The sequence below is a fragment of the Carassius carassius genome, chromosome 34 (assembly GCF_963082965.1).
Source record: "Carassius carassius chromosome 34, fCarCar2.1, whole genome shotgun sequence".
NCBI lineage: Eukaryota > Metazoa > Chordata > Actinopteri > Cypriniformes > Cyprinidae > Carassius > Carassius carassius.
Window position 1 is genome coordinate 18243706 of NC_081788.1, and position 15371 is coordinate 18259076.

The 15371-nt window shown below is 40.8% G+C and overlaps 1 protein-coding gene and 1 non-coding gene across 3 annotated transcripts in view; one reads left to right on the forward strand and one right to left on the reverse strand.

The window, feature by feature from the left end:
- Positions 1-15371, reverse strand: part of LOC132114598 (copine-5-like) — a 102329-nt gene that overhangs the window by 45701 nt on the left and 41257 nt on the right. For both annotated transcript variants that reach the window (XM_059522795.1, XM_059522794.1), the window contains one exon: positions 2581-2644. In XM_059522795.1, coding sequence (XP_059378778.1) covers positions 2581-2644 — 64 coding nt within the window. The remainder of the gene's footprint in view (positions 1-2580; positions 2645-15371) is intronic.
- On the forward strand, positions 13386-13457 carry trnac-gca (transfer RNA cysteine (anticodon GCA)). Its single transcript has one exon. It is a non-coding gene; the product is annotated as a tRNA-Cys (tRNA).

Genomic DNA, 15371 nt, shown 5'->3' on the forward strand with positions numbered 1-15371 from the left:
CCAACATATCAACTGTCTGGAAATGCTGGCAGTGGAGAACGCGCTGACGCGTGTTTCTGGGTCCAGTCAGGCTGTCCAGAAACTACATTCCCTCGGGCGAATGGTCTCTACACCCGCAAACAGTCCAGCTGTTGTGGGAGAGATTTGGCAGGGCGGAGGTGGACCTCTTCGCGTCCCACGAAAACGCTCACTGCCCCGTGTTCTTTTCCAAGAACAAAAGCGCGCTGTCGCAGAGATGGCCGTGCTGCCCGCTTTATGCTTTCCCTCCCGTCTCCCTCCTTCTGCAGGTGATAGAACGGGTGAGAGAAACAAGATGTTCAATGCTGCTTGTAGCACCTTTTTGGAAGAACCAACCATGGTTCCCAGATTTGATTCGGTTAGCAGGCATCGCCCCGTGGCCAGTGCCATTGAGGAGGGACCTCCTCTCGCAGGCCAGGGGCTCGATTTGGCACCCTCAACCGGAGTTGTGGTCCCTCCATGTGTGGGCGCTCAACGGTTACCCGCTGATCTCTCAGTGGGAGTGCTAAATACCATCACTCAGGCTAGAGCTCCGTCGACACGAAGGTTGTATGCCTCGAAGTGGTCGGTGTTCTCCAGCTGGTGCACAGCTCGGGGATATTCACCCCTTAGTTGTGAGGTGACGGAGGTTCTCTCCTTCCTACAGGAGCTGTTGGATAAGGGCAGAGCCCCATCCACGCTCAAAGTTTATGTGGCGGCCATCGCAGCGTTTTCTGAAACAGCGCTCGGTCAGTCAATAGGAAGGAACGATTTGGTCATCCGCTTCCTTAGAGGAGCTAGGAGGCTGAATCCTCCCAGACCTCCGTCAGTCCCTATATGGGACCTCGCGGCCGTTTTTGGAGGCCATGAAGGGTCCCCCTTTTGAGCCTATCCAATCGATTAGCCTCCAGCATCTGTTGTTCAAGGCGGTATTCTTGTTGGCTCTCGCTTCAGTGAAGCGTGTGGGTGACCTGCACACGCTCTCGGTGAGCCAGTCGTGCTTGGAGTTTGGGCCTAGTGACTCAAGGGTCATACTCAAACCTAGGCGCGGTTATGTGCCAAAGTCCCTCAACACGCCGTTTCGGGCTCAGGTTATTGCCCTGTCTGCCCTGTCGGTGTCAGGAGAGGATGGAGACTCGAGTCTTCTTTGCCCTGTTAGGGTTTTAAGAGCTTATGTGTCTCGCTCCGCTGTCTTTAGACAGACTGAGCAGCTGTTTGTCTCATTCAGTGGATGTTCCAAGGGAATGGCTGTTTCGAGACAGACTCTATCCAGATGGATAGTTGACGCCATAGCGTTGGCTTACGCTTCCAGGGGCCTTCAGTGCCCACCGGGCGTCAGAGCACACTCCACGAGGGGCGTCGCCTCGTCGTGGGCGTGGTATACTGGGATCTCCTTGCAGGATATATGTATGGCGGCAGGTTGGGCCTCGCCGTCTACATTTATCAGGTTCTATAACCTGGAGGTTCCCGCCTTGCAAGCAAGGCTGCTGTCGGTATAGCCGAATCAGGGCCCTGATGGGAATTCTGAGTTCGTGAGCATTATGCGCTGCCGACTGTTATATGGGCAGTATTGCGTAAGACCCGCATTGCCACATTGGTCAGGCCTTGCCTCGACTGTGTGATGATTGTATTGTCGCATCTACGGGTGCCGCTAGATATGGGACGGAGGGCTCCCCCCTCTCCTGTCCTGGGCTCTCTGTGAGTCCCTCGGGGGACTGTGCACTGTAAATCCTGGGCGTTGCTTCAGGTTTATTGGTGTGTGATCCCTGCACGCACGGCGTTTTACATGGGGTTCCCGTAGCGTCTTAGCTAAGACGCAGTACGAGAGAACTCTCGTAAGAGAACGTACTCGGTTACTAACGTAACCTCGGTTCTCTCTAGAAGAGGGAACGAGTACTGCGTTCTCTGCCGTGCGTACGATTCACTCTGGTTCGCTTCGGCGATGAAATAAATCAGGTGAGTCAGCCTTTTCGAGCTCCTTTTATAAGATTGGGCCACACCCGTTTCGGCGGGAAGTGGCGTGAAGGGCGCAAAGCGCCCTTATTGGTCTGATATGGCATCAGCCTGCGCTCGATAGGCTGTGCACTTGCCGCAGAGCAGCCAATGAGCGAGCGAGCCGTCTCGCCTATGGCTGTGTGCTGCTGCAAATGCGCTTTACAAAAATTCAAAATTAAGGATAATTTTTTGCTTCAGTATTTCGTGAAAAGAGACTTTTCCCGTAGCGTCTTAGCTAAGACGCAGTACTCGTTCCCTCTTCTAGAGAGAACCAAGGTTACGTTAGTAACCGAGTACGTTTTCAAATTGTTTTTGAAATTGTTTCCCTTTTGTCTGTGGAGATAACTTATATTTCAGACATAGGCACATTCCTGTTAATTTTTTCTAGAATAATGTATTTGGCTGCCAGGCAGTGAATGGTCTGATTTCAAGAGTATAACAGTCAGCATTCTTATCAAAGTGAATAATTTCAGTAAAGGTTTTCACTGCTGAATAGTTGCAAGCATTTCGAAGAGAAAGGGGTTTGCGAAAACAGTTATTTCAGAGTAAAACTATTCTGTGGAGGATAAAGTAAAACTGCTGACTTACTCGACAGTTTCCGAGTTCCTCTGCAGAGAGAATAATGGTACCACAACTCTTCCCAGGGATGCCACTGAAAAAAAAAACATATGCAGTGAATTAGAGTTACTGGGAACAGTGGGGCAGGAATAGTGTTAAAAAAAAATCCTCCTGATAATGACCCAAAAATCCTCCTGATAATGACCCGATTCCCATATAATTACAGTTCACAGAACTGCACAGGCTACATGCAACAGCAGCAGAATATGAGAAAAGCAGTATCAGAAGCATTTTAAAAGCCGAGATGATATACTGGGGAGCTGGAGATCATAGTGTGCTGACAAAAACTGGATATTTCAGTTCAGATCATTGTTTTTGCCCTGAATGCATCCTGTGCACTGTCAACAAACAGCAACCATCAAGTGTTAAAATAAACCTCTGCCTCGGGATGTGTTCAGGATGTTGTAAAGCTTCAATCTTTGGCTGATTCACACCAGTTTATATCTATCAATCACACAAGATGCTAAACTTAGATGTAAACTGTTGCACAGTCAAGTAGAAGATATTATGCTAACCCCTCTAAGTGCAAAGAAAATGCATCCTCTCGTGTATCTTCAGGGTTACTGCCAACTAAAGCTAACAAATAAACAATGTATTAAATGCTCAGGTGCAGAAATGACTCTCAGTATATTTGCATATCTCATTGATGTTATGCATTACTATAAAAAATATGTAAAATAGCTGTAAAATATGTTTATACTAAATATTTTTGAAAATAATTACTTTAAACCACAATATAACAATGTCACGACAGTACACACACACAGCATATTACTGTTTCAAAATATGTTTTTATGTTTTTGAGAGAAGTCTCTTATTGCTCACCAAAGCTGTTGTATTCGATCAAACAGAAAGCAAAACAGTAAAATTGTGAACTATATTTAGAATAAAATAACTGTTTTCAATTTGAATATATTTAAAAATGTAATTCATCCCTGGGATGGCAAAGATGAATTATCAGCAGTCAATAATCCAGTCTTCAGTGACGCATGAACCTTCAGAAATTGTTCCAGTTCAACTGATTTGGGGCTCATGAAATATTTCTTACTGTCATGATGAAGATGGTTATGCTGCTAAATATTCTTGTGGAAACTGTGATACATCTTTTCAGAATTCCTTGATGAATAAAAAGTTCAAAAGAACAGCATTTATTTGAAATAGAAATCTTTTGCAATGTCATAAATGTCTTTATTGTGCATTTTGATCAGTTAAATGCATCCATATTATTTATTTTTTAAATAGATTTGAGTTCAAAGGGCAAGTGGAAAACAAATTCACAATCTGGAGTTGAGACTATTAAAAGCAGAACAGTTCCACTCGAGTCACTGAAAGGATGTAAAATGAGCTTTTGGACCCAGGTTAAGTTAGGGAACAATTTCCCCTCTGCCTTTAGGAAACACTTCTGTAAAAAATTACACACAATGAATAATTCAGATACACAATGGATTTCAGGCCAGTTTTCCCGTTAACCTTCTGAAGGTGCAGGATCACCATAGTTGTTTTGAATTGCATCAGTCTCACCTCCACAATGTAGGTTAGAAAGGTCAGTGTTTGCTGCTGCTCATGTTTTTTCATCACATTAGAGAGGACTTGTAAGATGAAACCTACTGTTTTAGAAACTACTTCTTTACTAAAGAAAAAAAATGTGGTTTGTTCTTATGAGTTCTCCAGTGACTTTTTTAGTGTCTGAACAAATTACTCTTGAATCACTGACAGAGTGGCAAGATGTTGAGCCAAACCAATTCTTAGATCCAATTTTTGAACATGAACCAAGTAAATGCGTTAACTGATGGAGTTCAACTCATTTTCTAGGGTCATGTGCCCTGATTAGTGCTATCAGAGACAGACTTCCAAAACACCAAAAAGATGAAAGCTAACAACTGACAGCAATATTAAAACATGTTGCACTGTCATTGCAAATACATGAACAAACATGAATATCACCGTATTCATTCACAGGTTGTTGTACATTCGGTCCTTCATTGCAACAGGAGAATAAAAATGATGAAACTGTTTGAAATATGGCAGTGTTTCCTATTACAAACCCAACTGGTGTGGCCATTTGTTTATTTGGAAAGTGGCTTTTAACACTGTGTGTTAGCTGTGCTCTGCAGAAAAGCAAAATCAATGGTGCTCATGCCTCTCCCTGCTGCATTCCCAATGCATTAGCGTCTGATCAAACACCTGAACCCCTTGGTGCCTTCAGCTGACATTGAATGCAGCATGCTGATATTCTTATTAAAGCAAACTCACCTGGGTTTAGTTCTCCTTTCATCTAGCTTGAACTGAAAAAGCTATTTAATTTTTTTTTTTTTAACTACATACAGTTTTGCCATTGAAGCAATATCAAGACCTGGACCTAAGCCAAAAAATATTAACTAAGGTTCACGTTGGCAGATGTGTATATATATACGTGTGTGTGTGTGTGTGTGTGTGTGTGTGTGTGTGTGTGTGTGTGTGTGTGTGTGTGTGTCACACACACACACACACATATACATCTGCCAACGTGAACCTTAACTAGTTAATATTTTTTGAATAACATAATAAAAATGAAATAAACATGTTTTAATGAAATATAAAAAAGGAAAGAAAGAAAAACACACACACATATACATCTGCCAACGTGAACCTTAACTAGTTAATATTTTTTGAATAACATAATAAAAATGAAATAAACATGTTTTAATGAAATATAAAAAAGGAAAGAAAGAAAAACACCAACTTGTTCACATTCACCAGAGCTCTGATTCTCCTCGCCTGTCTGCACTAATCAACCACCATATAAAGTCTACCCAGTACAGCCACCATGCCCAGTGGTGAGTACCCTTCAGTTACAATGTTGATTTCAACAATGTCATGCACTACCGTGCTGGTAATCTCTACTCATTGATCTGTTTCAGTACAAACCCTTCTCAACTCAGGATCCTCCATGAGCTTCATCTCTCTCAATCTCCTTCGACAACTAAACCTCTAAAGGAAAACCTCTCAACAACCACCATCTCTGGAAAATGACTGGGCATAGGCAAGATCCTGCTTTCATACCATCATGCTTCGCATTGGATGTTTGCATCATGAACCTCATGCCTGGTGCTGGTAGATTCAACTGCCGAAATCATCCTGGGATGTCCTTGGTTAAACCAACACTCTCCCAGTGTGAAGTGGAATACTGGTGAGATCCTGCAATGTAGTGAATACTATTTTCAGAACTGTGTATCGTCGGTTCTGAAGCCACCTGCACTTCCTTCATCCACCCCTAGTAAGGTGGCCCTCAGTTCCAATTAGATTGAGAGACCAGAAACAACTCCAGCAATACCTCCTGACTACCAGATGATCAAGGATGTTTTCAGTAAACAGGCCGCCATGGAGTTACCACTTTATCAACCATGAGACTGTGCCATTGACCTTTAAAATTTAAATTTAAAGTAAAATACTAACCTCAAACTTTTTACAGTTATTAGTCTATATAAATTTAATTAGCAAGTTATATTGTAAAAAGACATCTCCACTTTTTGACATTTAAACACAAGACAAAAAAAGAAAAAAAGAAAAAAAAAGAAAATCTTCATTTTTATTTATATTTTAGCTAGATACTTTAGTATGCAATAACTGATTTGACTATTGGCAGATTCTGTTGGCATTTACAGCACTGCACCTGCCAAGGGAAAGCTCAATAATGTTGACATAAGCAATAACAATGATCTAGAATGCACACCAGCATGAGGAGTGAGATCAAGGCATTTTTTTTATACATAGCCGAAAGCTTGATTTCAACTTTCTAACCTTTAATTGGAGCCAATGGAGATTCAAAGGATCAACGATACTGTCCCAAATCTGCCATTCAAAACCAGATGACTTATAAGTCAACATCACACAGCCCAGTGTTCGCTATGATCAAACAGTCCTTTAACAAAGTATGTGCACCAAGTACTGTCCTTAAGGAACAGGTGGAATATTTTTACATACTGATCACAGATAAAAGAAAGTTGGCTGAGGAGTTAGTTAGCATTATGCAGAATATTTCACTTCGTTACACTCATTGCAGCCTTTTCTTCATCATGGTAGCTGTTCAGCATCCCATTCCACACGGGCTGGCCTGATTTGATCAATTCATGTGAGAAGAGGAGGTGATTTATAGAATTACATGTCAGCCTAACAAATTGTTTGCTACTTATGGCTTATGAGGTAATTCTACATGCTAAATCAGAAGTTATTCATCAAAGTGTTGACAAAGAGTGCAGGGTTTACAGTAAAGGGAGATTTCTCTTCAATTTGTCCTTTAATGAGTCAAGGAACATTGTATACTGTACAAAAGAATATAATAAACTTCATTGTAATTAAATGTGCAGTCCCATGATTCTTTAAACTTGGCAAAAGCCTCCTGGGTAATCAAAAATGGTTAAATGTCATCCCACATGACTGAGGAAGATGCATAACAGTATTTAATAACGCCGGCCAGCATTGTTATTCGACACAGCAGGCAGTGAGGTTTGCGGAGATGTCTGCACATTTCATCATTAGGATGAAGAATTATTTTGGTATTTAAGCAGACAACGGGTTGACAGTTGAGAGGGGAAAAAAAAGAAATGGACCAGATTCAGAGAAAGAGAGGAACAATCAGGCCCATCGTACTATGGTGCCATGAACACTGTCCGAGGCCTTATAATCAGTGGCCAATTAATGTCCTCTATGGCGGGGGTTTTCAAACTTGGGTCTGGGGACCCACATGGGCTCCACAAAAGGGTTGAAATATATAAGATAATATGTATTGAACCTGATAAAGAAAGTAGAACGAGAGAAAACGGAAACAGAAAGGCAGATTAAATTATTCATGTGTCTCTGAGTATGTGAGCGCGTATGTTACAAGAGTACCTAAAATAAACAGCCCTGTTTGGGAGCGATAAGCTGTGCATTCACAGACCACTGGGCTGTTAGGAACATTTCCATTCATCTGTCTAACAAAGAGATTAAGTGAATAAGTTTATCCAGACTCATTTCATGTGAAACTAAGACAAACAGAGCAGAGGGTGAAATATGACGGACCACTGATTTACTGCGTCAAGCGAGTAGTAGTCAAGCTGCATTACATAAAGCTCCAGAACTCCGCAAAGGGTTGGAATGAGGTTATAACTTAAATCCAATTGCTTTTCATACTTAGATAGGCATCCATAATCCTTAAACACACGTGGATTTGAATTAAGATTTGTGCACCATTCTCCACCACTTGTAGATTTTAGGGTTTTAGTGGCCTAAACACAGCAAAAGAGAATATTCTAGCAGTCAGAGAAACACATGCAAAATGGCTTCAACCAAACCAGAAAACTGAAGCTCCGCATATGATTAGCACATGGCTGTATAATCCATAAAATAATATGAAATCTCCAGGCTAACTGACCATTTCTTTACCATAATGAAGACTCATTTTCAGCATCCAATGCTACTTAAGACACATCGCACTTAAACAAGCTTCAAATGAACTATTATTGTTTATTGTGCGAGAATGCATCCATGTCCACAATTAAATTTTTTTCATAAAACAAATCTTGTATGTGGCAATCAATTCAACATAATGATGGAGCACAGGGTCTACCTCTGCTAAGCGTAGCCCATTCATCTAGCAGGAGAGAAGAGGATGTTTGTCACAGACCTGAAATTGTGCTTACTCTGGGTATCTTGCTACCCTTGAATGAGATATTCTTCAGTGAGTAATTTGCGAGTCGTAGATGATGCATTTTCTTCTTTCTACCATTGCTACTGTACCTGACCATGCATAGTGATTGATAGCATTCATATCTATAATTCTGTTTGCTTCTGTCCTTGTGGCTATGCTGCCATCTACATATAATGCTGCCATCTATAATAGAGTCTGTTTAACAATATGGCACTGTGAAGCAAGTCAGAGTAGTCAGAGTTGGAAAGTCACTCCTTCTAGAGGTCACTGAGATGGCAGTGTGCTTTTGTGCCCTCCTGAGACATTTGTTTTGCCCTTGTGTTGACCACTAAGGGAACAAATCAACTACTGTCAAAATGACAACAGGAGGAATGTCCTTAAAGTCAAATTTGTTAACGGCACTGGAGGTATTTTACATGGCCTATCTGCAGTTTAAAACCTCAGCTGAGCACTCAATATGTACAGTATTATAACAGTTGCCTTTATAAACAACCCTAGCTAGAGTGCTGCACTAGATGGAATGGAAAATGCATTTCCTGTCCTGAGCCCTCTGAATGTGACAGAATGGCTTAAAATTTCATTTTGTGATGGGGACCTATAAAAAATGCACTGAAAAGTCCCATACTTCAGTGTGAATGTTTGTGTATTTGCATAATATGGAGCGGTTTAGACCATCACGGTTTCCTGTGCTGAATGTGTAAACTCCAATTTAATTCATCCAAGGTGATGGATTAATACTAGATTTCATATTCAATATGATTATTTAGATGGGACATATATTTAAAAATATTTTCCCATATATGATTCCTTCCGTTAGCTCAGACTATAGAGCAAGGCAATAGAAACGCCAAGGTCAGTGAAAGAACTGAGAAAATGTGTACCTTGAAAAAAAATTGATGTTGCCTTGAATAAAAGCATCTTCTAAATGCATAAATGCACCAGAGACGTGAGCTGCCGGACCCGCGATCCGGATGGGAACCGCACCCGTTTACACGGCCATGCCGGGCCGTCCATCCCCTGCCAGCACCCCCGCCAACGAGAGAGATGCGGCCGCTAGAGGAAGCCGCCGCCCCTCGCGCCCCGGACCGAAAAGGGGAGCGCGTGCGGCCACCGGACTCCGCCCCTTACCTGGACCCTTCCTCCATGAACACTGCCCAACCCACACGAACCCCGCAGCACGACGAGGACACCAGATTCCCTGTTTATTTTGGACACTCTTCCCCTTTGGCCACCTTTTATACCCTGTTTTATTTGATTTCTGTTAATAAAAGCCTTTTCGAGGCCTGACGCCACGCCCACTGTGTCTGTCTTGTGCTCCTCCCGTCACAGTGGTGGAGAATGCGGGCAAGGCGGAGCCTAGACAGCGCAGTTGGGAAACATCTGGTGACGTCACTCCCTCACGCTTGCAAACGTTCGTGAGAACCCGGACTGGGACTGAGGAAAACCAGGGACAGCCTCCCAGCCACAAAAGGGGTAAGTGACTTCTCTGTTATTGTCATTTTACCCTGTGGTTGGTTGAGGCTGTCACTAAAACCCGGTTTCTCTGTCCCTGTTCCGGTGCGCTGCGAGAGGGAGGACTGCCCGGAGAGGAATCCCCGCCCACTCCGACCGTTTGGAGCCTGGTTGAGGATGGTAGCACTCCCGTGTGGGCGGCGCCCTGATGACAGGGATGTCACTTGGGAGGGGGAATGTGACGAGTCAGCTGCCTCCTCCCTGATTGTCACCGGCAACCCGTTCTAAATCGCCGCCCTTCACCAGGCTCCCGACTGGAGTGGGTGTGTGAAAGGAGGGGCGCTGCACAAGTCAGGGCTGGCGGCGTGTGATGGGGCACACCTGAAGGAAATGGAGCCTCATCACCGCCGCTGTTTAAAAGCCCAACGAGCCTCTCCTCGGGAGACCGGTCTCTTCCCCGTGCATGCACACTGGTGTCCTTGTGGGTCCAGGAAGGGTGCGTTGAGGGACTCGAGGGAGCTGCCGGACCCGCGATCCGGATGGTAACCGCACTGGTTTACTTTATTTTTATTTATTTATTTATTTGATAGGGACAATGCACATTAATGAACATCTGCATTGAAACAACAAAAACAGACGTAAACATGCCAGATTATAGCCACAGGGCTAATTTACATCCGTAGTCCCTTAATTGGCAAATTACAGAAATACAGAAATTATAACATACAAAATGACAAAAATGAATAAGTTCAAGCAAAGTAAAATAAAAGTCACTTAATGGTCACAAAACTGGTTTGCTTTAAGCCACACTTTGAGTTTGATTTTAAATATAGGAAATGTGGAACATTCCCTTACAGTGATGGGGATACTGTTCCATAACTTACAAGCCTTCACAGACAGAGCATTTTGTCCAAAGGCTGTTCTTCTGAAAGGCACCTCACAGTCACCTCTAGTGGAAGCCTGTGTCCTGGCACCACTTTGAGTCCGACATGGGAGATGGGGCTAATCCATTTAGCACTTTGTAAACAAAACAGGCATATTTAAAATGTTTAAAATTCTCTAGACTTAATAGATTATGTGTTTGTAATATATTACAAATATGGAAGGAAATTGGTTTTTTATCAAAGACTTTTAAGGCATTTTTATAGAGTGATTCTATTGATTTGAGTGTGTTCATACCAGTCAATGTCCAACTTGTACAACAATATTCAATATGTGATAAAATCATAGAATGTAGAAACACCTTAGCAGCCCCAAATTGTATAAATTGACGGATTTGTTTAAAATTTCGTGGATTTAATTTTACTGTACTCGATATTCTTTTTACATGTTTTTTAAAACTTAATGTGGAATCAAGGGTCACACCAAGGTATTTGAATTCCGAGACGATTTCTAATTCTTCTCCTCTTAAAAATACACCAGATTGTTTAATGTCGCGGGACTGTTTAGTGAACATCATACAAACTGTCTTTTTAGTATTGAGTAGCAGACAGGATTTAAAAAGCCATTCATTTACAGGGACCAAAGCGGAGGTCAGGATGGCAGAAGCCTCTTGAACACTTTTTGCACTTGTGTAGATGACTGCGTCATCAGCATACATTTGATATTCAACATCAACACAAGTGTTTGGAAGGTCATTTATATATAAAGAAAATAATAAGGGACCGAGTATTGACCCTTGAGGCACACCAACAGGGACATCTAGGAAAGACGATTTGACACTGTTAATGTTAACACACTGTTTTCTTGAGTCCAAATACGATTTAATCCATTGAATGGATTAATTGAATTCCGAGACGATTTCTAATTCTTCTCCTCTTAAAAATACACCAGATTGTTTAATGTCGCGGGACTGTTTAGTGAACATCATACAAACTGTCTTTTTAGTATTGAGTAGCAGACAGGATTTAAAAAGCCATTCATTTACAGGGACCAAAGCGGAGGTCAGGATGGCAGAAGCCTCTTGAACACTTTTTGCACTTGTGTAGATGACTGCGTCATCAGCATACATTTGAAATTCAACATCAACACAAGTGTTTGGAAGGTCATTTATATATAAAGAAAATAATAAGGGACCGAGTATTGACCCTTGAGGCACACCAACAGGGACATCTAGGAAAGACGATTTGACACTGTTAATGTTAACACACTGTTTTCTTGAGTCCAAATACGATTTAATCCATTGAATGGCATTTGAGGAAAAGTTAAAATATGTCAATTTAGATAATAAAATCTCATGATTAACAGTGTCAAATGCTTTTTTTAAATCTAAAAACACAGCACTGACACAAGCACTATTGTCCAATTTACTTTTTACTTTTTCTACAAACAAACTGTTGGCAAATTCAGTTGAATGATTGGTGCGGAACCCAAATTGCATCGGATGCAAGGGGGAGTGGCCTTTATTTAGATGCTCATTTATAATTTTAGCAACCCACCTCTCAGCGACTTTGGAGACCACTGGAAGGATACTGATTGGTCTGTAGTTGGCTACATTTAATTTATCACCAGATTTAAAGATTGGGGTGACTAAGGCCATTTTCCAGAAGGATGGAACAATTCTATGCTTGAATGATAAATTGATCATATATGTTATTGGAGCAATTAAGGAGTCTTTTACACGGCCGTCGGGCCAGGATGCCAGGCCATCCATCCCCTGCCAGCGCCGCGGCCAACGAGAGAGATGCGGCCGCTAGAGGAAGCCGCCGCCCCTCGCGCCCCGGACCGAAAAGGGGAGCGCGTGTGGCCGTCGGACTCCGCCCCTTACCTGGACCCTTCCTCCATGAACACTGCCCGACACACACGAACCCCGCAGCACGACGAGGAGACCAGATTCTCTGTTTATTTTGGACACTCTTCCCCTTTGGCCACCTTTTATCCCCTGTTTTATTTGATTTTCTGTTAATAAAAGCCTCTCCGAGGCCTGACGCCACGCCCACTGTGTCTGTCTTGTGCTCCTCCTGTCACAATATATATATCTGTATATGTGTGTGTACTGTGTATATATACAGTACAGACCAAAAGTGTTTTTGAAAGAAGTTTCTTCTGCTCATCAAGCCTGCATTTATTTGATCAAAATACAGAAAAAAATTATATTGTGATATATTATTACAATTTAAAATAATTGTTTTTAAATTTATTATACTTTAAATTATAATTTATTTCTGTGATGCAAAGCTGAATTTTTTTTGGAAACAGTTGTGCTGCTTAATATTTTTTCAGAACATGATACTTTTTTAGGATACTTTGATGAATAAAAAGAAAAAAAAGCTATGTTTTTAAAATATAAACATTTTGTAATAACAATATACACTACTGGTCAGTAATTTGGGGTCAGTATTTTTTTTCTTTCTTTTTTTTTAAATAAAATCAATACTTTTATTCAGCAAGGATGTGTTAAATTGATAAAAAGTGATAGTAAAGAAAATATATTATTAGAATTTCTTTTTTTATTTTGAATAAATGCAATTCTTTTTAACCTTTTATTCATCAAATATATTAGACAGCAGAACTGTTTCCAACACTCATAATAAATCAGAATATTAGAATGATTTCTAAATGATCATGTGATAGACTGGATGTTACATGTGACACTGAAGGCTGGAGTAATGATGTTGAAAATTCAGCTTTGCATCACAGGAATAAAATTGTCTGTGGAGGTATAGCTCAGTGGTAGAGCATTTGACTGCAGATCAAGAGGTCCCCGGTTCATATCCGGGTGCCCCCTTTGGATTTTAGGGAAGTCGTGGCCTAATGGTTAGAGAGTTGGACTCCCAATCGAAAGGTTGTGAGTTCGAGTCCCGGGCTGGCAGGAATTGTGGGTGGGGGGAGTGCATGTACAGTTCTCTCTCCACCTTCAATACCACGACTTAGGTGCCCTTGAGCAAGGCATCGAACCCCCAACTGCTCCCCGGGCGCCGCAGCATAAATGGCTGCCCACTGCTCCGGGTGTGTGCTCACAGTGTGTGTGTGTGTGTTCACTGCTCTGTGTGTGTGCATTTCGGATGGGTTAAATGCGGAGCACAAATTCTGAGTATGGGTCACCATACTTGGCTGAATGTCACGTCACTTTCACTTTTTTCACTTTTTTATTTTTTAAGTATATTCAAATAGAAAACTATTATTTTAAGTTGTAATAATATTTCACAATATTACTGTTTTTTTCTGTATTTTTGATCAAAGAAGAAACTTCTTTCAAAAACATTCAAAATAGTAATGTTTCCAAACTTTTGGTCTGTACTGTATATTATGTTTATATGAATACATATTTAACAAATATTCAAATGTATATACAGTATATATATATATATATATATATATATATATATATATATATATATATATATATATAAATTATATTTAATATATAGTAATATATATTTCATATACATATTAAATATACACAGTACACACACACACACATATATATATATATATATATATGACGAAGTGTGTGTGTGTGTGTGTGTGTGTGTGTACATATATAAAACACAAAACTGCTTAAAAAAAACTTAACAAATAACAATAATAATAATAATAATAAAATAAATATAATTTACATTTCTATAATAGCTGCTTACATTTGTGAAAGGACAGTTTAATAATATATGAAAGTATAACTGAATGAAAGTAGTCTGTAATAGTAAGATAGGTAGATATACTTCCAGTGTATCAGAGCAACATCACAACACATTTTTGCAGTTTGTTTTTCATGGGGTGATTTTTTGGGGGACTACAGTAGGTACATCAATTCCATCAATGAGGGCAAAAGATTGCAGTCTAATTCCTCCACCCTGTCTGATGTTGCACGCTACAGCTCATAGCTACTTGTGCTTTCTGTCTAGTCACCATTTAAATCTGAAAGACTTTTTTTCTTCAGTAAAAAGCTAAAACAGCCTGCAGTTAGAAACAAATGGCTGTGATGTCCTGCCAGAGTATCGAATCTGAGGCCTAGATAAGACTCACTGGCCCAAAATTATCTCTCTCTCTCTCTCTCTGTAGTTGTAAATAACTAATAAGATAAATCACCTTACAGTGGGGTCAATCTGATTAAACCAGCATCACTAAAGGCACAGCTTTTAAGGCACAGATGGGCCAAATGTACTGTATTCAATAAGGCTTATGTTACTTCCCTTCTATATCCCCTATATGAACACTAGACAACTCTAATTAAAACTAAAACTGGGCAATGTTCTTTTGAAGTGAAGTGAAGGGGAGATAATGAATTAACACTGCGGAAATTCAAAGTGTCTTTTTAAAGCAGAATAGCCAACAGCTGAATTCTCCTTACACCCTGTTTATTGCCAAACATTCTCTGTATTCAGCTGCCAAGTGTATAGTCTCTGATTTACTTTTTTCAACACAACGGATACATTTCAAGAGATGACTGCATCTATATCAGATGCCCAGAACAGATGGAGGGAAAGCTATAATCTGTTTCCTGCAATAGATACACAAAGACAGCTCCATGGCTATGGGGAATAATTGAGGTGTGGAAAGAGGACAATATTAGAGAGTTTGTGTGTAATAAAGATGACTTTTTTTACACAATTTTTGTGTTTTTTGATTCCTTAATTGCACACAAAGTACAAAGTTACTTTGCTTCAGTTGTTCTCTTCTTCCTTAAGTTTTCTATTCAAAT